The sequence below is a fragment of the Stenella coeruleoalba genome (assembly GCF_951394435.1).
Source record: "Stenella coeruleoalba genome assembly, chromosome: 9".
Lineage (NCBI taxonomy): Eukaryota > Metazoa > Chordata > Mammalia > Artiodactyla > Delphinidae > Stenella > Stenella coeruleoalba.
In genome coordinates, this window is record NC_137155.1 from 24,539,667 (window position 1) to 24,563,427 (window position 23,761).

At 37.0% G+C, this 23,761-nt stretch overlaps 1 protein-coding gene across 4 annotated transcripts in view; it reads right to left on the reverse strand.

Annotated features, from left to right (window-relative positions):
* The window catches only part of CACNA2D1 (calcium voltage-gated channel auxiliary subunit alpha2delta 1), a 513,049-nt gene that overhangs the window by 113,360 nt on the left and 375,928 nt on the right, over positions 1 to 23,761 (reverse strand). For all 4 annotated transcript variants that reach the window (XM_079931860.1, XM_079931859.1, XM_079931862.1 and 1 more), the window contains 3 exons: positions 14,434 to 14,503; positions 11,806 to 11,856; positions 9,529 to 9,628 (listed from right to left, as the gene is read on the reverse strand). In XM_079931860.1, the coding sequence (XP_079787986.1) occupies positions 9,529 to 9,628; positions 11,806 to 11,856; positions 14,434 to 14,503 (221 nt within the window). The remainder of the gene's footprint in view (positions 1 to 9,528; positions 9,629 to 11,805; positions 11,857 to 14,433; positions 14,504 to 23,761) is intronic.

Below are 23,761 nucleotides of genomic sequence, written 5' to 3' on the forward strand. Positions count from 1 at the left end.
AGGATCCTGAGATACAGCAAATACAGACTCAGAACTAGGCAAATCAAATGACTGGCCAAAGGAAACTTGGAAGAAATGCCCCAAAGAGTGATTCAAACTACCGCGAGGGTGCAACTCTCTCTCTGAGTCCGCCCATGTGTCTAACCACATGTACTGTACTCCTTTCCCTCCTAATAAATACTTCACTTGTTTCACTACCTTCTATCTTTGTGGGAATTCTTTTCTGCAAAGCCGAAGGGCGAGGGCCTCGTCACTGGCCACTGGTCTAGTGGCTAGGATTTGGTGTTCTCAACCCTGCGACCCGACCTCAATCTCTGCCTGGGAGCTGAAACCCTGCTTCAAGGCGCTGCAGGCCAAGGCCACCTGAGATCAGTTTCAAAGGTTGCGCGTTACTCCTATGCAATTCTATGAGTACATATAAGAGGCAGGATTGTGAGGAGAGTGGGAAGTAGGGCACTTAACCAGACTTAGCCTGACTAATGTCACCAGATCCTTTCATCATGATCATCCCTTCCCAGCCTCCTATGTGGCTGTGGATCCTCACTCCTCATTTTGCACTGGCATTTAGAGATTGTCACCTCTAGAATTGTTGTTTAGTGACTACAGTTGCGGCAAGGGGTAGAGTTGATTTTTTTTTTTAAAGTTATCTCCTACAACTAATAGCAAAGATATTATAAGGAGTATTTTGATTATTTCTTTCTGATGAATAATCAAAGATAGCATTTTAAAATGACCACAAGTTAGGAAAGCTTCCCGCAAGAAAACTGACTCAAAGATCATTAACGAAATCCTAACATTTGCATCTAATTCTTAAATAAAAATATGTGATTTTACTGAAACACAAGACCATCTTCTTCAGTTGTTAATTTTTCATATATTGTCCATAATCAGCATACATTTTCCTTTCATCCTCCACTGGCTTGCAGTAGTTTTCTCCTAATACGTCAAACTTCCTCACTTTCATAAACAAATACCACTCTTTGTGTCAACATTTGAAATTTTGCCTGCAAATCAGAACATGCTGTGATTGAATTGCTGCTCTTATCATCTACCACTTAGTTCTATCAAAGTATATAACTGGATTAGTGGGAAAACAGCTACATTATGCCTGCATTTAAGCTTTGCCTAACAGCAGGCTTCCTGTCTGCAACAAAGAACAGCCCTGGAGATTATAGAAACACTAGGAAATGATCAACATTTGTTCTGACGTTTTATGTGTGATTGAAGCATAAAAATTACCGTTCTCAAAAAATAAAGAAACTTAGATACATAAGCCTAAAAGTGAGAAGCTGCTTAATTTTTCTGTCTGATGGTTCTAGGCAACATTGGGAAAGCGTTCATACAGACTGCATCATAACTCTGGATGACAGACATGATCTTAGGTTATGAGGATGAAGAGAAATGCATGAGGGCTTTGTGGGAAGATTACTGTCAGAATTAATTATAGAATCACTACCAGATTTCCTCAGTGCCTTATTATTATGCCTCCCTGAAGTTACAAAAGCTAAAAGTTATATTGCTTCTTTCCTAGACTTCCAAGCAGTTTCAGAGAGAAAAATATACAAGCACATCTGCGTGCATACACACACATAAAGCCCAGGAGATTAGAAGGGTTTTTTTTTCCATAGACTCTCTACATCATTAAGTTATTACATTTCTATTTAATGAGAAAGGCCTATCTTTTAAAGACAAAAATATGATTTTACTTTTCTTTGACCAAAATGTTACATAAGAATTAATTCTTTTAAGTTTTTTAAAATTAATTTTTATTGGAGTATAGTTATTTTACAATGTTGTGTTAGTTTTAAGTCTCTTTAAATGTATCACTTTCAGGTATTTTTTTCACCCAACTAATAAAAATGAAGAATTTCTTTTAAATTATGAAGTTGATGTGGTTGACATTAAATATTATATAAATGTAAATAACAATCTATGTAGTTTGATAGAAGCAAAAGGACACATGATAAAGGAAGTAAATAAATTTATAAAAGGAGACACATTACCTAAGCAAAAATGTATAATCCAGATATAATGTTTAAGTGTTTATCTGTAATTTTAAGAATAATCCAATTCATATATGCTTTTTCAAGCCAAAGTACGGCAGATTTCTTAAAACAAGTCCTCCACTGAAACATAAATAACCTTCTTCTTCAAAAATTAATAATAAATTTAGATTTAAAAGAAGCATTTCTCCTTGCTATTATAACCTAATCATATTTTATCTCAGAATTTCTAAGAATTCGAATAGCTTGGAATTTTATTTAAATATATCAGATTATGCACTAAAATTAGTAAACTTACTTTATATTTTCCTTCAGGATCCAACCACATAACTTTGTGGATAAATCTAGACTAATAAATGAAAACAGCTGTGCTCCAATCCTGGCTTCTCACTTAGAAAAGTTACTACACCTTATGTTTCTTTATCTATAAAATTTAGGTCAGGAATATTATCTCCCTCACAAGGTGGTTGTGAAGAATCAATGAGTTACTCTGAAAAACACATGGAACAGTTCCTGTCTCATGAGCAGTGTTAAAAAAAATTAACTCTAATAATTCACTATAATGTGATTAAATTGAAGATTAATACACAAATTAGATAAATAATGAACACATACCTACTTTAGATCTTGTTCGTATTGATTTTCTGAAGGGTAAATCTATGTCTGGAATAATATGATCAGCCAATATCATTTAGTGACTTTTCAACCATGAAAATGTACTAATGTTTTTTTCTCAAATAACAGAATTAAACAAAAATATATAGTCAATAAAAAAAATCAGAGTATAGTTGACAAAAATATCTCCTTATGGTAAATAAGGACCATAAACCACAAAGTAAATTAATGAACCTCAACTAAATAAGCCAATATACTAGGAACTGAGACCAGTAAAACATTTCTCTGGGAGTAGAGTGGGATATCACTATGACTTTATCATAGTGTATGATGAAGCATCTTCTGCAATATTCACCTTAGAATTTACATCTTTTAATATCACTTTCTCCCTATTTTTGAATACATAACTGAGATATTTTCATAATTTTTAACTCGACACATTGAGATACATTACTTCCATAACAAATGCATTCCCAGTTCTTTCTACAAGCAACATATTCACTTTGCCTATGTGCTTTCAGTTCACATATTCAAGTTACATCAAGTGAGGACGCCCCAGCAAGGATTTACAAAGAGCTGTCAAGGCATCAATAAAGCTTATATTAACCTGATTCACAGAAATCACAAGGAAAGACCTTGCTGTTTTGTTTCTTAAGAAGTTAGCTAACAATTTTCTTTAACGAAATACACATTTGGGCTTCCCTGGTGGCGCAGTGGTTGAGGGTCCGCCTGCCGATGCAGGGGACACGGGTTCGTGCCCCGGTCCGGGAAGATCCCACATGCCGCGGAGCGGGTGGGCCCGTGAGCCATGGCCACTGAGCCTGCGCGTCTGGAGCCTGTGCTCCGCAACGGGAGAGGACACAACAGTGAGAGGCCCACGTATTGCCAAAAAAAAAAAAAGAAATACACATTTAACAACCATAATATTTTTAGGAGAAGCAAAGGTCCTTAAAACTTGTCAGGCATTAAGAATCTCAAAGGCGAACAAACGTATGGACACCAAGAGGGGAAAACTGCCGTGGGGTGGGGATGGTAGTGTGCTGAATTGGGCAATTGGGATTGACATGTATATGACTGATGTGTATAAAATTGATGACTAATAAGAACCTGCAGTATGAAAAAACAAACAAAAAGAACTAATACTAAACTTTCTTTGGGTTATTTGTATGGAAATATGTTAATATAAATGTTTCAGACATTACGTGTTCTGGTATAATGTTATCTTACGTGTTCTGGTATAATCTTACGTGTTCTGGTATAATGTTATAAGTCATAATTCTAGTTATTACTTTAAAATGTATATCTCAGAAATAACTAAATTTCCTTGTCAATTCCCATTATTATGAACTTTCATCAAATCTTTAACTGTGGTCATTTTTAAGTCTTTTGTCATTTCCAGAGTTCTGGGTGTCTGATGCTTTTGCAAAAATGTTCCTATAAAAGGCTTTCATCTTCACGGATTCACAGAAAAGACTCTGACAAGTACAGGTGTCTGGTAACTGACTACACTGCTGAACTGAATGAAGCATTTTCAGAACTCTAATGGAAAACTGATGAATTCATAAAAGTGCTAACAAAAGATCAAGATGAAAAAAAATTAATTACATGGGACTGAGTGAACTGATGAGGATGATTATAATTTTTGTGACTTTCTGTTTGAATAAAAAAGAAAATCCCACAAGGACTCAGAGGCAAAAAATATACAAATCAATTTTCACTGCAAAGTAAAGGAGCTGTTACAGTGGAGGATTCCTGGACTGAATGTCAATATTATGACATACTGTGAGTGTGTTTTGTGTTTGGTAATTGCAATCATTGTTGCTTTTGTTGTGGTCATCCATTTACAATGCTTGGTGTCAGTTGATTTATGTCTTGTAAAAATAAAATACAGTGTGTGTGTGTGTGTGTGTGTGTGTGTGTGTGTGTGTGTGTGAAAAAAAAAACGAATCTCAAAGGCAATCCCATCTAAGGTTTTTATTTTAATTAGGAAAGAATCATTGATTGCTGCCTAAAAGTTGAAAGCATAAAATTCATTCAAAGCCATTTCTACTGTTCAGTCAGAAAATCTTTTGAAGCATATTTTTTAATAGCACTGTTAAGTTTCTAACTGAGGCAGATGCTACTGGTGCCCCATCCATATTTCCTCACATATCAGCCCAAATTTAACTGTCCAAGATTTCTGGGAGCCTTTTGCTTGTGCACATAGTGGCCTGGGAACACTGGGGAATTAACGTCCCTTGGGAGCAGTCATTAACTTCAAATACCACAGCACACTGTCCCCTTGGAAAGAATAATTTCAATTCATGCAATCTACCTTGGTTCACAGAATTGCCCAGAGGATTAAGCTCTACTCACTCACAGTGGTAACTTGTTTGATAACCCACTGTGTATCAGTTCTCTTCTTTTTTTGGCTTTACTTCTCACATTTCTCTCAATCTTTCTTAGAATTACTTTCCAAATAAGCCATTTGTACTTGAATCCTTATCTCATGAAACATTTCAGAGGAAAGACAATATAAGTTGATACTAGCAGAGGTCTTAGGAAACATGGTCAGGATGGGATTCCAGAATTAAATCATTCACCAGACATGTGGCAATAAAGATTCCTTTGGTAATTGGCTATATATCAGTGATAACTGGAGTAAAGAAAACCCCTCAGAGGCTACAGCATCAAAACTGCTAAGATTTTTACCTGTAGTGACTGGAACACAATACAGAATAAAGGGGAGGCATCTAGCATTTGAGAAATATGGTGACAACAGTAATTATAGGGGCTTGGAGTTGGTTGGTTGTTAAATTCAATGAAAAAAGTGACAACCTCAGATCAGCCAACTACCAACTAAGGGCAAAGTGTGAAAGCCAGAAGATATACAGGAGTCAAGAAAGAGATTCTAATTTTTTGATGTGAGAAGGACTACGTGTGCTAGAAACAGACACAGAATTCGCTTTTGAAAGGCACATAACGAGGCCGCATCCACACGCATGGCAGGTTTCTATGCAAAAGTCACCGTACTGATAGGCAAAGAATGGGATCTTAAGAGTAGAATGGGGACATGGGTAGATGCTATTGAGAACAATGAACTTCCAGATTCCCCTATACCCTCTGGGTACGGAGAAGTAATCTCTTCCTCGTAGTAGCTTCTCCCATTCCTAGAGACCATAAAAGATGATGCTCTCCCTTAAGATCTGATCTCATCTCCCCTCATGGCTCTAGGCAACAAAGAGACCAGGTCTCAACATGGCCTACCTGGAAAAATAGTCTCTGTTCCAGGAAAACAGAAAAAGAGAATATTCAACAAAAGAGATGCAAGATCTGTCTAATATGAACAGCAGATACTGGGAGAACATGCCAGGGGATGGATGTTGGTGGATCTTGAGGCAAAAAACACCTGGTTATCAACCTGGTGTGAGGGAGCAACTAGCCTGAGATAAGACAACACCACTCCTACATAGGGGCAAATGGCTTAGCTGGTTGGCCAATGCCCTTGAAGAAGCAAGAATGGAAGACCTTCCCCAGACAAAGAGTTCTGGAGAGGAAGCGTGAGGATGGACCTATGGGAGTAGGCATGAAATGTGCAGATCTCTGTCTCACATCAATCCCCACTAGAGAACATTCATACAGAGGAGGTACTGAACAACTGAGTGGAGAGGAGGATTTGTCCATTGTATGCAGCAACTGTCCATAAATGCAGCAGCCAGGTAGCAGAGAAAGAGGGGATATATGTGGGCCTAAAAACATGGGCTCTTTCTCATCAAGTGGGATATAGCTATCGCGATTAGTGAATGGCTAACCCATTGGAAACTGTCCGATGCTGAGTCTTTAATACAGTATCACTCTTCAAAAAGACATTCAACAACTTGATTTCAAACAGATTGTATTCGATTTTATCCCTCTGGAATGGGGTGGCATCAATTTTGCTTTTCTTGCTATTGATACATGTTTCAGGTAAGAGTTCCCCTTTCCTGTTTGCAATGCCTCATGCAGGATCATTAATCCTCTGGATTCACACACTGTCTGATTTATCATCATGGGATACCATCATGGAATCCTACATAATATCTCCTCAAATCAAGCAATCTATTTTATGGTGAAGGAGGTCCAACAACAAACAAATGACCACAGGATCCACTGGGTCTACCATATACTGCATCACTTAGAAACAGCCAGCCTGATAAAACACTGGAATAGTCTCTTAAGTGTGCAACTAAAGCTCCAGCTTGCAGATGACAGTCTTTGAGTAGGAATGTTGTCCTTCAAGGGGCAGTATGTTCTTTGAATCATGGTGCTAAGTCCACTGATGTGCTGGCATCAGACTGTATCCACTCATAAAAAGCAACGTTACATTTTCAGGAATTTTTAAATGGTAAAGGGATCAATCCAACAAGAGAATATAATACTTGCAAATATCTATGCATGCAGTATAAAGCACCTAAACACATAAAGCAAATATTAACAGACATAAAAGGAGACACTGACGGTAGTGCAATAATAGTAGGGGACTTTAATGCCCCACTTTTATTAATGGATAGATCATCCAGACAGAAAATCAATAAGGAAACACTGGCTTTAAATGTTAGACGCCATCTTTAAGGATCATTAACTGGATACAGTGGACATACTGGACAGGTTTCTAACTACCATCACCTGCAATTTTTTGTTACATTTCTCTCTCTTATGGTCAGAGTCTATTCTGCCCACACATATGGAAGGCTGGTACTTAAAACCACAGCTCACTTGGCCTTGAGGCAGAATAACTTTGAAGTTCATATTCTATACAGCTTCTAGGATACCTCAGTAGGATTAAAATCCCTTTAAATTAAATTCTTTTAATTGGCATTCTTCCTTCCTTCCCTTGCCTAATTTCCTTTCATTGGTTGTGTTTCCTGGGATCCTGTCCCAAAAAAACCATTTACACTTGAATCCATGAGTAAGAATCAGGAGGAAGCGAGATTAAGACATTAACCATATTTAATGTCTGCTGGTTTTATCTAAATTTCATTAGATATGCCAAATCTGTACTGAATTTAATGTTTTTCAACTTTCTCTTTTGCTTTGCCAAAGATAATATTTTGTTAGCAACCTTTCCAATGCCTTTGTAATAAACAATATTTTTATGTACAAATTAAACTAAATGGTTATCTTTTTGATCATTTTATTTGGGAGACCAAGCATTACATTTTACTTGTTCTCATTTTGTTGAATAAGTCGTGAGCTAACACCCAGGGTCAGATTATAAAATCAGACTGACATTAATCAGAGCTCTTAAGCAGTATCAAATTTTACTAATAGGATCAAGGATGCAGACAAGCTAAAGGACTGCTAAACGTTCAGATAAAGCATAGAAAGATCTGGGTATGGAGGGCAGTTCCCCAGATGTTATGAGCTGAACTGTGTCCCCCTCAAATTCCTATGGTGAAGTCCCAACCCCTGGTACCTCCAAATGTAACAGTAGTCATAGATAAGTTCTTGAAAGAGGTGATTAAGTTAAAAATGAGGCCATTAGGGTGAGGGTATAATCCACTATGACTTGCGTCCTTATAAGAAGAGGAAGAGACACTAGTTTGCACAGAGGGATGACCATATGAAGTGGTAGCAGGAGGGCAGCCATCTGCAAGCCAAGGAAAGAGGCCTCAGTAGAAACTGACCCTGCCGGCACCTTGATCTTGGACTTCCAGCCTCCAGAACTGTGACAGAAAAATTTCTGTAGTTTAAGCTACCCAGTCTGTGTTATTCTGTTATAGCAGCCTCAGAAAACTAATAGACCAGGTCCTACGTTACTGTATTGGAGACATTCCTCTGGGCCCAGATGAAAGCGGTCTCAAAAAGAGCTTTGCAGGGTGAGTATTTAAACTATGAAATAGCTCCAGTTTATTACCCAGAGAGTTATATTACCTACTAGGTAGTTTTAAAGGAATCCTGCTTCATTGATCTTGGGTTCTATTTATGACAGTTACCCTTAGCTAGGGAATATCCTGCTAAAAGCATTTTTGGAGTGATTCCTCTTCCTCTTAGTAAATATGATTTATCTAGTTACTTGAGGCTCTGGTTGACAAGAGACTATATTCAGTTCCTCTGTCTACTTTTTTCCAGGGGGTACCCTTCCAGTGAAGGGAGTAAATTGACTGTAGGCCAGCTGCTTTAACTTCCTCCCATGTGGTTTTAGAGGTAGGTCCATTCTCCTATGTTCAGTACAAAATGACCTTACCACCAATACCTCTTCCCTCACGTGCATCTCTATGAATATAACCACTTCAAATGTGAAATTATATCAACCAGTACATGGCCATGAAATTTTCTGCCAAAATTCTATGAATTAAAGTGAGATCCAGTAACATTCATTTTGTCCTGTTTTATTTGCTTCAGAGTTCAATGCTCTCTAGCTATGAGGAGGAAAGTCTAAAATGGTTCCTGGAAACAAGAATTTTCAGAAAGCACATTCAAGTATCTATTGGTTCTCATGTTAATAATAAAAAAAACCTTTAAAAACATAATACATTATGGATATGTGTCCAGTATGAAAAAGGAGCATTACAATGAACAGAAAATTGCCATACGCTTACACTGCCGAGTCACTATTTATTGGGAGTTACAATGATATCAATGAGTACGGGGGTTCACGTCAACTGTTTAAGCACCTCTGAGTCAAAGAGAATATATATAATGTTTTTCCTTCATGTTCATTGCTTCAATCACTCCATTCATGGGTAAATCCTCAAACATTCAGAAAGGACCTTTGTGTGGAAGTATGGGAGAATGAGTAACAAGAGAGGATAGCTCCGTAAGACAGTCTTGTAATAGGACCAGAAATATCTCAGCCTATCTATGACAAAACACTATAAAGTATTTAAAACCAGAGGGAGATAAAAATTATAGATTTTACTCAGCAAAAATGCAGTCATCATATACTTACTGAAGCTACGTTCACAAAATCATCATCTGAGAGGGTTTCCAACATTTCAGAGACAGATGTTCGGATCAGTTTAAGTGTCAATCCACTAACACTCCCACTCCTATAAAAAAATGAGTCCACACATGTTAATGACCATGTAATTAATTAACATCATACACCCTAAGGAAACGCAACTTATGCACTGACTCTAGATAATAATATTCAAATAATTTTGTCTTCAAAAAACCAGTAGTAGAAAAAGTCCTATTTTTGATAGCAAGTAGAAATAAATTACAAAAAATCTTGTCTTTCTTTCCAACAAGCATCAGAATGTATATTTTTCTAACTACAATGATGAAAATTACACATCAAGTGACAATTTTAAGAAACTGTGGATACTCATGGCATATTCACTTATTGAGGAAATATACACTGAATACCAGCTCTGTTAGCCAAGTTAGTAGTGAGAGCTACAGAGGTTAATAGATACAGTCATTGCCCTAGGGAGCTCATTGTTTGACTTGATTAAACCAATAATTATGAAGCAGCATAATAATTTGATAACAGATTTGTAAATGCAATGCTTTGTTTTATACCCTAAAGTAGATATTCTTTGGGGTTTAGTCTTCATTTTTCTTGTCTCTCCATATTTTATGATCCTGTAGGACCACATCTATTTGCAGGGCTCATCTCTAGGCAATTAACTTCCACTTTTATGTCTCTAGTTCCCAATTTCTTCCCAGTTTTACTTTTCTAGCTGTTATCAGATGTCTCATCTATGCCACTTTGCTTCTGTCATCCTTCCACCTGAAATTCCACTCTTTCCTCTCCCTTCCCATGCCTGCCTTGTTAAATCTTAGCTATAAGGATTCAATTCCAATTTTATCTCCTTAATGAAGTCTTTCCTGACACTTTAAAATGAAATGTGCTCTCTCATCTATGTATTCCTTCAGTGCTGTGTCATACTTTATATCTCTCACTTCCTACAATTGTTTTAATTTACTGATGTGAATATGGTTTAATTTCACTAATACATCTGAATCATCTTTGAGATCAGGGACCATGTCTTAATCATCTTTGTATCATCACATTGTATATAGGATACCCTCAACACATTTCCATTGAAATAATTTTTAAAAATGGCATTACAGCTTCATCTTCATTTTTATCCCACTTGGTATCCGACATGGGTTCCAAAGATTTTAATAAAAGAAATTATTTCAGGAAATTAGCATATATCCAATAGGATTATAACATATTGCATTACCATTCAGATTTATATTTCAGAAGAATATCAAGGATTAGCATATGTACAAACTATAATAACTTAATTAAAACAAGATGAAGTTTAAATGCATTGTAACAAATGAAATGAGATTTAATATTTGTTACATTTGTCAAATTCAGTTATCTTCTCTTTCTCAGGCAAGGTTATAAGATTTTAAACTTATTCAATTCACATTATAATGGAGAAATTTTCAAACGCTGACACTATCCTGTGAAATGAATTTAGTTGCCTATAAAACATTGGATTCTGTTTCTTCCAGTGGCAAAGAACAGATGAGGGTATACTTCTGTTCTCTCAGGGAAAATAATATAAGCATTTTATACCTCACGTTTTTAGTTCCTTGGTATTGCTCTTAAAAACTAAATCTCCAAAGCAGGATATATTCTTCACTATGTTCTACCGTTTCACCTTCTATCTTATTGGAAGAGTACACACAAACGCGCATGCGCACACACACACACACCCTAACTTGAAGCAATGTGACAAAAAAATAAAATGACCAATATAAAAACTCATGAAATTCTTCCTTGTATTTCAGCATTGCCCTTGAGAAAGGCCTAGTATTGACATTCAATATATGTAATATTTATCTATTGATATTTTGTGGCCAATCCCTAAAAGATATCTGAATCATTAATAACTAAGTGCCAACTAATTATTCTACTTTTTATGGAAGCAGAAACAGCTTGGATTTAGCAACCATGTACTTTAATATTGTTTAAAATATAAAGCAAAAAACTGGAAGCAAATCAATAATTTTTCAAAAAGTTCAGATTTAGAACCAAGCCATAATTTTCAATTTTGACATAGATTCCTCTCATTTTCAATAAGAGATTTTTTGTTTGTTTTGTTACTGCCTTAATTTGATTTCTTTGTCTGGATATAAAAGCCATCATAATTATTCCTTGTCTTTTTTTCAACCTATTTTCTAGTCCCAACCTACTACTGTTATCTAAAACTCCTCCCACTATTCTCAGTATATGAAAATTACGTAATATTTAACTACTCACACGTCAACCAGAATAAGCATGTCTTTAGGAGATGCGGCTCCTTGGATGTACCTGTAACAAATATCATACGAATAAGTTTTTCTCTTGTAAAATATCAAGCATTGATATTTGTTGAACTGCTACTTACTAATCTCTGAGATATTTTCCAAGCAAGGCCCTACTTCCATTCTATCTAGGTAGACGATGCTCTTTTATTCACAATTCTGTAACATCAACTTTAGAAAAGCTACATTTAACATAAAAGAAATGTCAGAGGCATAATACATAAGGTATGTTTTACAGATATTTATAACAAAGGAATAAGAGATGTGCTTTGATACTAGGAGCAAAAGAAATTAACATCTGGAAGAACATTTCCCTAAAAAAAAAAAAAAAACGTTATCCTAAATTCCATTTTGCTGACCACAGGTTCTAAAACTCACTCTAAAGAATAATAATAGGGCTTCCCTGCTGGCGCAGTGGTTAAGAATCTGCCTGCCGATGCAGGGGACATGGGTTTGAACCCTGGTCCGGGAAGATCCCACATGCCACGGAGCAACTAAGCCTGTGCACCACAACTACTGAGCCTGCGCTCTAGAGCCCACGAGCCACAACTGCTGAGCCCACTTGCCACAACTACTGAAGCCCTCACACCTAGAGCCTGTGCTCTGCAATAAGAGAAGCCACCACAATGAGAGGCCCGCGCACCGCAACGAACAGTAGCCCCCACTCACCACAACTAGAGAAAGCCTGTGAGCAGCAACAAAGACCCAATGCAGCCAAAACTAACTAACTAAATAAATACATAAATAAAGAATAATAATAATAAAAACAAATAATAAGATTGTATCATATATTTAAACACACACAAAAAAACCCGGCAAAAATAGATGAGTGGTCTAATCTGACAAAGGGACAATAAAGACTGACAAAGGGACAATAAAGTAATTAAAAACAATATATAATGTTACTTCCAAGAGTTTCAAGTAGTGGTTCTCAGACTTTATAGTATCTTAAAAATCACCTGGACAGCCAGTTCAAAATGCTGATTTCCACACTCAACCCCAGCCCTACAGATTCAGAATCTCTGCACGTGAAGAGACTCAAGGAGAATAGTTCAGCCACTGTAGAGATAAACTTAACTACAGGTGAATGATCCCGAAAACTCATGTTGCCTGGCCACAGGCTGATGGGAAGTGGGGACCTGCCTTCCCCAACAAAAAGAGCTGCATCTGAACTCAGTGTTCTACTTATTGTCCAAGATTCTAAATCTAACTTCTCAGAAGCCTGCCAGATAACCTGCCAATAAGTTTTCAGGCAACATTCAGCACAATTAGTAACTATTCAGCACTATATGTTCATGAAACAGAGTTTACAGCTTGCACTCAAGTTTGTTTTTCTATTAGAAGGTAAAATGGCAGGGTTGCTGGGATATTCCAGTGGATATTCCAGTGGAAGGCAAATCTAGTTCATGTCTAGCATCTTGACAAATGGTCCTGACATGCCTCTCCATAAGGAAGACGGAGGACAGGATATCGTCTGCCTCTTCTAGTTGGGACCTAGTTTCTAAGTTTCCGCCGAAACAACTGGTTCCTGAACCCAAATCATGTGATGTCATAGGCTTTGCCTCCACTCAACAACCCATGGCTCCAAAGCCACTAACTTTGAGAGAGAAATATTATCAAGAATAATATGTGGATTAATAATACCTGGTACTATTATACATGGTTGGTGTTTATGTAAATTGCTACTGGGACGTTTAATAGGGCATTTTAAAAGCCTTAAATACGTTTCTTTGAATCAACTATTATGTCTCTTACAATTTGTCTGAACCCTAGTAAAAAGTCAGAAATAACCTAAATGTCCAATAATAGGGGATTTTTAAAATAAGTTACCATCTGGTCATTCTTTTAAAATGATGGTACTGTGTCTCTTATGAAAAGATATTGATATGAAAGAGTAGGTTACAAAGCACTATATTATATAACATGTGAACTCATTAAAAAATATAGAACCACACGATTAAACACATTCAAAAAATGAATTAAAATGCACGAGTTTAATAATTGTTTCCCAGTGAGTGTAATTATGATGTATTTGGTATTTTTTGATTCATATGTTAGGAAAATGAGTTTATTTAGTAGTAAGGAACAAGTAAACTTTTTTTTTTGAAAAATGAAACATAAGCTATATGACTATAACTAGGGGCAGCTCTTACCTTGGGGCTAGTTCTCATTAGTTCACCACCAGAGGCAAACTATATTCTACTCTATCTAGATGTTGATTATTAGAGCCCTACTCCAAGCAAACTGGGAGACTTTCAATAGAAATCCCCACCAGCTAAAAGAGATTTAGAAATGACATTGACTATAAAACTTAAAGTAGTCCATTTGAAATGCATTTGATGATTCATTTCAACAACTTCATTATCACTGCCCATTGAACTCATCATCTTCATTTAGCTTTAACTGTTTTAAAGTATAAATGTATAAAAAATTCAAATGTATAAAAGGGAAAAAAGAGGTTTTGAAATAATCAGACAATATTCATCCTAATAATGGAAAGATCCCTTGCAACTTTTTAACAAACAAAAAAAAGAAACCTTATTTTGTCTTTTTCATCTTTTCATGGCTACCCCTAAATTCTTACCATGGTCTCCTGCGTACATCATAAAGGTCAATCTTGTTTGGAGTTCTACTGTTATCAACCCATGGAGAAGCTTAAAAAAAGAGAGAGAGAGAGAAAGTGATTGAGAGACAGCAAGAGAGTGAGAGAGCGAGAGAGAGAATTTAAACTTCAAATAGAGAAGTTAAATCAAACTATTGGGTTGGCCAAAAAGTGCCTTCGGTTTTTAGGTAAAAATAAAAGACAGATTTTTCATTTTCACCAAGAACTTTGTTGAAAAACGTATTCACCTTTTTGTTCTACTACTTTCTGCTATTTTTCAGGCAACTTCATAATTTCATTTCCCCAAAATTTTTTATCTTTTTGAGCAAAGAACTGTTCCAGGTGCCTTTTACAGTCTTCCAGGGAATCGAAATTTTTTCCATTAAGAGAATTTTTTAAAGACCGAAATAAATGGAAATCCGAAGGTATGATGTCTGGTGAATACGGCGGATGAATCAGAACTTCCCAGCCAAGCTGTAACAGTTTTTGCCTGGTCATCAGAGAAACATGTGGTCTTGCATTATCCTGATGGAAGATTATGTGTTTTCTGTTGACTGATTTTGGACGCTTTTTGTCGAGTGCTGCTTTCAGTTGGTCTAATTGGGAGCGGTACTTGTTGGAATTAATCGTTTGGTTTTCTGGAAGGAGCTCATAATAGAGGACTCCTTTCCAGTCCTACCATATACACAACATCACCTTCTTTCGATGAAGACTGGCCTTTGGTGTGGTTGGTGGTGGTTCCTTTCATTTATCCCATGATCTGTTCCCATTCCACATTATTGTACAGTATCCACTTTTCATTGCCCGTCACAATTTGTTTTCATTACGTTTAAGCAGAGAATCGCATGCGGAAATATGGTCAAGAAGGTTTCTTTGCTTAACTTACGAGGAACCCAGACATCAAAGCGATGAACATAACCAAGCTGGTGCAAATGATTTTCAATGCTTATTTGGATATTTTGAGTATGTCGGCTATCTCCCACGTGTTATAATGTTGATTGTTCTCAATTAATGTCTCGATTTTATCGCTATCAACAACTGGTCTACCTGACCTTGGAGCATCCTCCAGCAAGAAATCTCCAGCACAAAACTTCGCAAACCACTTTCGACACGTTCGATCAGTCACAGCACCTTCTCCATACACTGCACAATTTTTTCTGCATTTCTGTTGCATTTTTACCTTTCTTGAAATAATGAAGAATATGCCAAAAATGTTGCTTTTTTTTCTTCCATCATCAGTATTAAAATGGCTACACAAAAGTTCACCAATTTTGATAAGTCTTTTTTAAATGCACGCCGATATGACAGCTGTCACATATTGTCTAACAAAATTGTTTCAAATGAAGTTAAAGACAACTAAGTGCTACTAGAGCCATCTTACAGAAAAAAACTGAACAGACCTTTTGGCTGACCCAATATTAGATTTTATCTAGGAAAGTAATAATTTTAAAAGTCACAAAGCACCAAGGACACATTCTGCTTATCCACAGTAATGTTAAAATGGGAGATACCATTTTTATGCCCTTAACCTTTTTCTTTTTTAAAATTTAAAACAACACAGCAATACAAAAGAAAGTCGTATAAGTCAATTTCTTTTTCATATTATTTCAGAAATAACTTGTTCACAATTGGGATTTTCTGGGTGACAATGAATATGTTTTACCAGGTGTCCAGAGGTTATACATTTTCTTTCTTCTCTACTAACAGAAAAATTTACCTTAAAAGAAAATTTATTTGCCACTAATGAAAACTGTACTTACAATTATTTGATCCTTATATTTTCATTCAATGCTACATTATCTTGGTCTACAAAAAGATTGTTTTTCTTGGATTGTTATCACATAATAGCATAATTTTTTAACCTTATTATTCCCATATTTGATAATGGCCAGCCCATTTGAAATTATCATTTAAAAGTTACATTATAATTAACATAACTGCACAAAAACTTTTCCTGATATTTATTTGAATGATCTGAAGTAATTCAAGTACAGATTCAAGAACCTTCTGTTAGGAGACTTCCCTGGTGGCACAGTGGTTAAGAATCTGCCTTCCAATGCAGGGGATGTGGGTTCGATCCCTGGTCAGGGAACTAGATCCCACTTGCATGCCCCAATTAAGAGTTTGCATGCCACAACTAAGGAGCCCACTAGCCACAACTAAGAAGCACACGTGCCGCAACTAAGAAGCCCGCCGGCCACAACTAAGGGGCAGACATGCCACAACTAAGGAGCACAGCCCACAAGCCGCGACTAAGGAGCCCAGCAGCTGCAATAAGGAGCACATGTGCCACAACTACAGTAGCCCATGAGCCACAACTAAGGAGCCTGCTTGCCGCAACTAAGACCTGGCACAACCAAAATAAATTTTAAAAATTAATAATAAACTTAAAAACAAAAGAATCTTCTGTTCGTTTCAGAGCCTTTATCATTTTGCAGTAAACAGAAAAATAGTACATCTAACTGTATTGCTTTTTAAATGCAATTTACACTATTCTAATTAAATCTAAAATACTTTTGTAAAATACTTTACAAAGCTTTACACACACACACACACACACATACACACACACACACACGCACACACACACGCACACACACACACGCACCCCTTAGACCCAATGGAGAACAATAAATGCTGATGAATTGGATGATAATTTTATGCTGAAGTCCTCCTCTCCTTGAACACTTTTAAACATATGACTCTTTGGAAAATTCCTAATAATAATTCATATGACTTATGCCCTTCAATCTATTTTGCCATTTTATTTATTGAGAAATGATGAAAATTACATAGAACTTTTCTGAGAATCACGTTTATTAGCCAACTAAGATAATTCGGCCATTTAGGATATGTCAAAAACATATACTACTGAGCCTCTCCTTGACTGTGAATTTTCTTTCTTACTAGCAGCTATATTATAAAACAATTTATTCATTTTAAATGACTAATCACATTTATAAGAAACAGTTAAGTTTAAATATAGCACTCCCCCAACAACCATTTACTGATACAGTCAATGCAACTGAAATGGTAAATTTACTTTAATTCTTTCCATTTGCATTTGCAGAAACTTAGAGCCAGTGAGATAAAATGACTTTTTTTTTTTTGTGGTAGCACTAGAATTAAGCTACAAGCATGCAGGCAGACATATCAGTTCACTTTCAGCTATTATCTAGCTCCTCAAGATAGGGTCTTTGTAATAACTACATATTTAAATAACTTTTATTCTTCTTTTAGTATACTGTTATGCTGATTGTACATTTATTGCCTCAGCTCCGAATTCACCCATTTATCTTGTTCTATGAAAATATCTCTGGGTCCTTCAAATATTTTTCTTTTACCCACAAGCACAATCTTAAGCTTTGTCCGCAGATGAAGAAAGAAATATGCTGAATGAGAAAGTGGTTTTTGATTCCTGGTCTGGTTTGTTTGCTCAAACGCTCTGGCAGCAAATGTAGCTTTCCTGGTGTTTGGCTCCTGCAGTGCTTGAGTATTCTCCAGAGCTCGTGGGTAGCTTCTCCAGACCAAGGCTTCTGGAGAGCTCTCTGGTTCTCCAGCAGTACCCCTGGGTATTTTTGTAGTGGAGAGCCTCTGATGAGACACCAGGAACCTTTTAGAGGGTGAACTTCCAGCAAGTCCTACCAGTGTGACACTGTAGTACCTTCTCTGACATTTGGCGGATCACGACCATGTCCTCTGTAAGAAGATCTGCATCTCAATCCAGGGGCACTGGGGGGCCAAAGTCTCTTCCGTGGGCTATTTCTGCCCTATGGGTGGTAGTTATTATATTAAATTATATAATATTTCACCTGCTAGTCCAATATTATTTAGAGTTCTCTATACTTCTAGCCAATCCCTCCTTAATCCCTGCTGTAGTTAATAATTCTTTATTAAAAAATTAACTTTTAGGACTTCCCTGGTGGCGTAGTGGTTAAGAATCCACCTGCCAATGCAGGGGACATGGGTTCGATCCCTGGTCCGGTAAGATTCCACATGCCATGGAGCAACTAAGCCCGTGAGCCACAACTACTGAGCCCGTGAGCCATAACTAGTGAAGCCCACACGCCTAGAGCCCGTGCTCCGCAACAAGAGAAGCCACCGCAGTGAGAAGCCTGCGCATCACAACGAAGAGTAGCTCCCGCTTGCCGCAATGAGAGAAAGCCTGCGCACAGAAACGAAGACCCAACACAGCCAAAAATAAATAATTTAATTAAAAAAAAATAAAATTATCCTTAAAAAAAAATTAACTTTTCCTGTTCAAGACATTGTGTTATCTCTCTCCTGACTGGACTCAGTTGAGTTTTGATGAGTTGAGAAGTGAGATTAATCACCACCGCCAATATAATAGTTGCCATCATGAGTTGAAAGTGGTCAAAAAATTGGAATTTGAAAGTCACGCTTAAATTAGATTTCTGAATTTTTTGCAGAGCACATTCACCTAGGATCTGTTTTCAGTATAACTGCTAATTGAAATGAACTGTGATATATATTACTATGTTCTATAAAATTTATTTCTTTAAAGACAGAAAAAAGGGCTATAATTTACAGTAGGAGCCAGACCATTACATTTTAACATGTTTTATAATTTTAGATGGTTTCTATTTAAAAATATTAATAATGTTCCCTTAGAAGTCTGCTGAGACATTTACTATTAGGAAATATCCCTCGGTTACATTAAATTATTTATATTATTTTAAAATTAAATAATGTAGTTTCTTCTGTGATATTACTAATTAGTTTGTTGTAAAATCCCACTGTGGTACTTACATGGTACATTATATATATAGGCTCAGAAATATGGAAGGTCAAAAAGTAAAAACAGATAATAACCATACACTGCAATTCCCTGAAATAATCAGTTTCATAATGAGGTACAATAAAGGCTCCATGGAAGGAAATCGGAGCTTCTACAAGTCCCTGTAAAAAGTGAAATGTCACTCATTTTAAATGTCCCTTTTGCTTTCCAGTAAGATTTTGGAATGACAGGAGAAAGGAGTGGAAATGACAGCCTACAATGTGGGCATCTCATTTCTGAATGCCATCATTAATGGTGATAATGATCATTTATGCTTTTTTTTCCTGACAAAAAATGAACTGTGGGTGTATCTGACTAAATCTATCTGATGACATTTCTACTTCACATGACATTTAGGGTGTGCTATGTCAGTATCAAACCACTGAGTTAAAAAAGGTGTTTACCTGTACGTTAACTTAGGATACTGAAATATTCTTGAGAAAGTATGCAGATTGTAGAGGCATTTTCTAGTTAATATGGTCTAAAAAGAATAGAGTATCAATTTTTTAAATTTCTGCTAGGAGACAATAAAGTACAAAATGATGAATTGAGGGCTGATTCCCTTGGTAGAAACACTATTTCAAATGACATCTAATTGCATTTCCAATTAACTTAAAATGCATTTTCTAATTCTAAAAGACTTCAATTTTTAGTCTCATGGAAAGACAAAAAAAGTAAATTTCACATACTCAAAAATGCCTATAAAAACCAACCCTGTTTCTCCTGCCTGGATCTAATTTATGTTATGTGAATCATTTTTTTTTAGGCTTGTCTCAATCATCTCCTATGAAGTATTAGTCATGGTTCTGAACTGCTAGCCAAGATAATGAATTTGGACTGTTCTTCTAAGGAAAAATTAATTCAATAAATGTGTACTGCACAGCTCACAAAGTTTCCTGGAATCTGAGTGTTGCTGAGCAACTACTACCGTCTCAGTATGGATTCTACACAGTCCCTAATTTATTTGCATCATGGCTCCCCCATCAAGGGTCAGGTACATAACAGAGTGAGGGTTATGTACACGTTATCAAGGTGTCAGTGCCTCTTGGAAAGCAAATAGCTGTCCTCTTCAGATTTTGAGGCAGCAGATAGGCTCTGCTCCCCAATAAAACTTTTAACCTGGGAAACCCTAAACATAGAAAGAGAATTCTGTATTAGCTATGGTAACACAAAGTGACTTGAGCAATCTCAAATCTTCTGTTTCTGCACAGTAAAGATTATTTGTCTCATCGAGCAGATTAAGTTAGATACTACTAGTCACAAGGCATAGATTCTGCTCCAAACAGGTATTCAGAGACCTGTAGCTGGTGCAGCTTTTGCATTCTTCAATGCTTGGTTTCCAAGGTCACCTAGGACAGTGACATGCAGCTGACAGAGGGAGGCAGGAAGTTCCAAGGAGAAGGAACAACCAAGTCCTAACAACCTCAGATTTGAAGTGACACATATTTCACTTTCACTCATATTCTGCTGGTAAGAACTAGTCACATGGTCCTACACAGATGCAAGAGTGGTCCTGGCTAGGCAGTCATGCCCAAAAGCAAAACATTAGGCTGGAACGGGAGGACAGAACTTTCATAGACAGCCAGCAGCCTCTGCCACAGGTACAGATAGACAACGTAAAGATGAATAATGTCCACTACTATGATAACATCAAATGTTCTGTTCTCAGCAATGCTGTCAAGTAAGCCACCTTTAAGATGAGAGAGATAAGAAAGGGCTAAATACAGAACCCAGTAAATGTATAGCACGTTGAGCTTAAGAATGACTTCTAGACTAAATCCTAGGGCTGGGGTTGCTTGCACAAGAAATTTGCTAGAAGAAAAAAATTGGAAGCCAACCACGTGTTGTCACTGATATTTGTGTTACCAAAGAAAGCACAAACCTAGTCTGCAGAAATCCTGCAACTGTTGTGAACCCTAAAGCAGTTTTTGAGCTCTAAACCTGCACCAGAAACAGCAAGGTATGAAAGCTGTTTAACCCCAAGCACGCCCCTTCACATGTGCTTGAAAGGGTTACAGACAAGAGAGTTGCAACCACAGAACACTACCGGGAACAGTCAGATGGGCTAACCAAGAAACTTTATGCAGGAGTAGGAGGTCTTTATATTTCCTTGCCTGGAGGATTATGATACATATCATGGACCAGTGATTGCTCTCTTTTTCCCACTCAGTTTTTCCACATGGAAGTTTTTATTGTCATCCAGAAGACAGCACCATTGCCTATTAGATATCTGGTCAGTGATGGGAATAGGGCAGAGAAAGTAACGGGTATTCTGCTGCGTTGTTAGGTAGCCAAATTAGGAAAAGTCATATCCACATGATGGAGAGAATTGCATGTGACCTGGAGATCCTGAATTTTGAGCTGAAGGTACCAACTTGTTGGGACTTTGGAACATCTCCTGTGGAAAGGAAGTGAGTATGTTCTATGTATGGGAAAGTGTGCACAGATACTTACACTCCCAGAGGAACAGACTGTGACAGGCCTTCAAAATACAATTTTGTTTTTCCTTCTGGTAAAAGTAACCCTAAAGTTTTAGTTGGCTGCCCACAAGAAACTGTACTTCTCAGTCTCTTTTGCCAAGGTGGGGTCTTGTGATAAAATTTTAGTCAATAGCATGTGAGCAGAAATGACACATGTACAATTTGGGGGTCATGCTGCTTGCCTTCCAGTTTTTTCCCCTTTACTTTTGGCCTCAACTGTGGATATAGTAGTATTGATCCAGTTTTGATCCTACAGATGAGGGCAACAACCTAAGGAATGGCCGATAGATGGAACCCTCAGTCTCTGGAAACCTCATGGACCAGACTTACCCCAACCAACTGATTTACCTACTAAGTAGGAGTTCCACCTGAGAGAAATATTTATAGTCTCTGTTGTGCTAGCTATTGTGTATGGAACTGAATTAATAGCCTGATACAGGTCAGAACTGTACCCAGTGACATAGACCCGAGTCAAGTTTTAAAGCTCGGAGAAAGTGCAAGAGGCAAAAGCTTCATGGAATGCTTGAAATCTATTTCACTATTTTTTCTTATATTGTCTTCTTAGGAGAGGATTATTTTGGCCTTAGGAAACTGCTTATTGCTATATAATATTTGTATTGCTAGAATCTAGGCAGTTGTGATGACTGTCTTATCTTTCATGGATCAATGATGAATTTCAGGGTACACATATGTTTCTGAACAGTAACTGGTCCCCAAACAATAACCATTCCCAGATCAGGTTTTCAAATCCTGAACAACTGAAGCTTTACAGCGTAGAACCACCAGTGGGATCCACAGGCTGAAGGCAGTCATTCCAGCTGGGTAAATGCTAGTAAGAAGAGCCTATTCCCTTGTCCCTTCAAAATTTTCTTCTCTGACTGGAAATAACCTAGTGTAGCACTTAAGAGATAAGTTTTAGAGCTAGTCTACCTAGATTTTCATTGGATAAATTACTTAACCTTTTCCAGTAAAAGGGGGGTAACAGTTTCCACCTCCAAGGGTTATAGTTAAGATTCAATTATTTATACACGTAAACATTTAGAACTAGTGGTGGCACAATAATAAGTACTCCATACGTGGATATTTGAAAACAGCATCACTGAGTGACTGGAACTACTTATCATAGGTTGTAGATTTTTTAAAATAATAGATCACTATAAAATGTGCTTAGATTTTAACTACGTAAATGCATAGTCTTCTGACTAGGGCTTGGAACCTCATACCATTTTCCCATCCTACCCCCTCCCCATGATGCAGGCTGGTGTCACACAGTCAAAAAACTTCCTAGGAATCTAAAAACTGACTTCAAGAGGTTACCCCAGAAACCCCTGGAGAATACTGGCAGAAGGAAGAGGGCAGGATGGGAAAGGTGTATAGGCAGGGACACAGATAATGGTAACTCTGTTTCCTATCTGCATTTTTCCCCTTGTTTCATTTTATTTAGAAACTGATTCTCTGAAGTTCTACTGTGATAACTTGTTTTCAGCTCTGATATGATCCTGACTTGTTTATCTAGCTTAATTCAGCAAATCCCTATTCTTCACTATATGCAAGGCTCTGCCTTAGGTGCTACGGGGCACGCACACACACACATTAGATATACATATAGATACAGGTATAGATATAGATTTATATACCTCTTTACCTGCGCTTACTTATATTGCCATGTTTTTTAAAAAAGAGCATATGAAAATAAATTCTGAAGGAAGAAAAAATTTGATAGCTGTTGTAATCTAGATAAAAACCAAGTTCTCTGAGAGAACAAAATAAAGAAAGATTGCTTTTAGGAAAGCCTTCACATGTCTGTATTCTATTTTGAATGATGGATAAGATGCATATGACCAGAAATGGGGGTCTGGGATCAAAGCATATAGAGATAGGAAAAAGGGGGGGCAGGTTGTAGAAAATAAAATGAAATTGAGAGTTTAAAAAGGGGGAAAAAAGGCAATTTGGGGTACATGGTGAAGGTTTAACTGTACAGTAAGAGACAAAACTCAAAATGTAGGCTGGTTTAGAGTTTTTGGATGGCCTC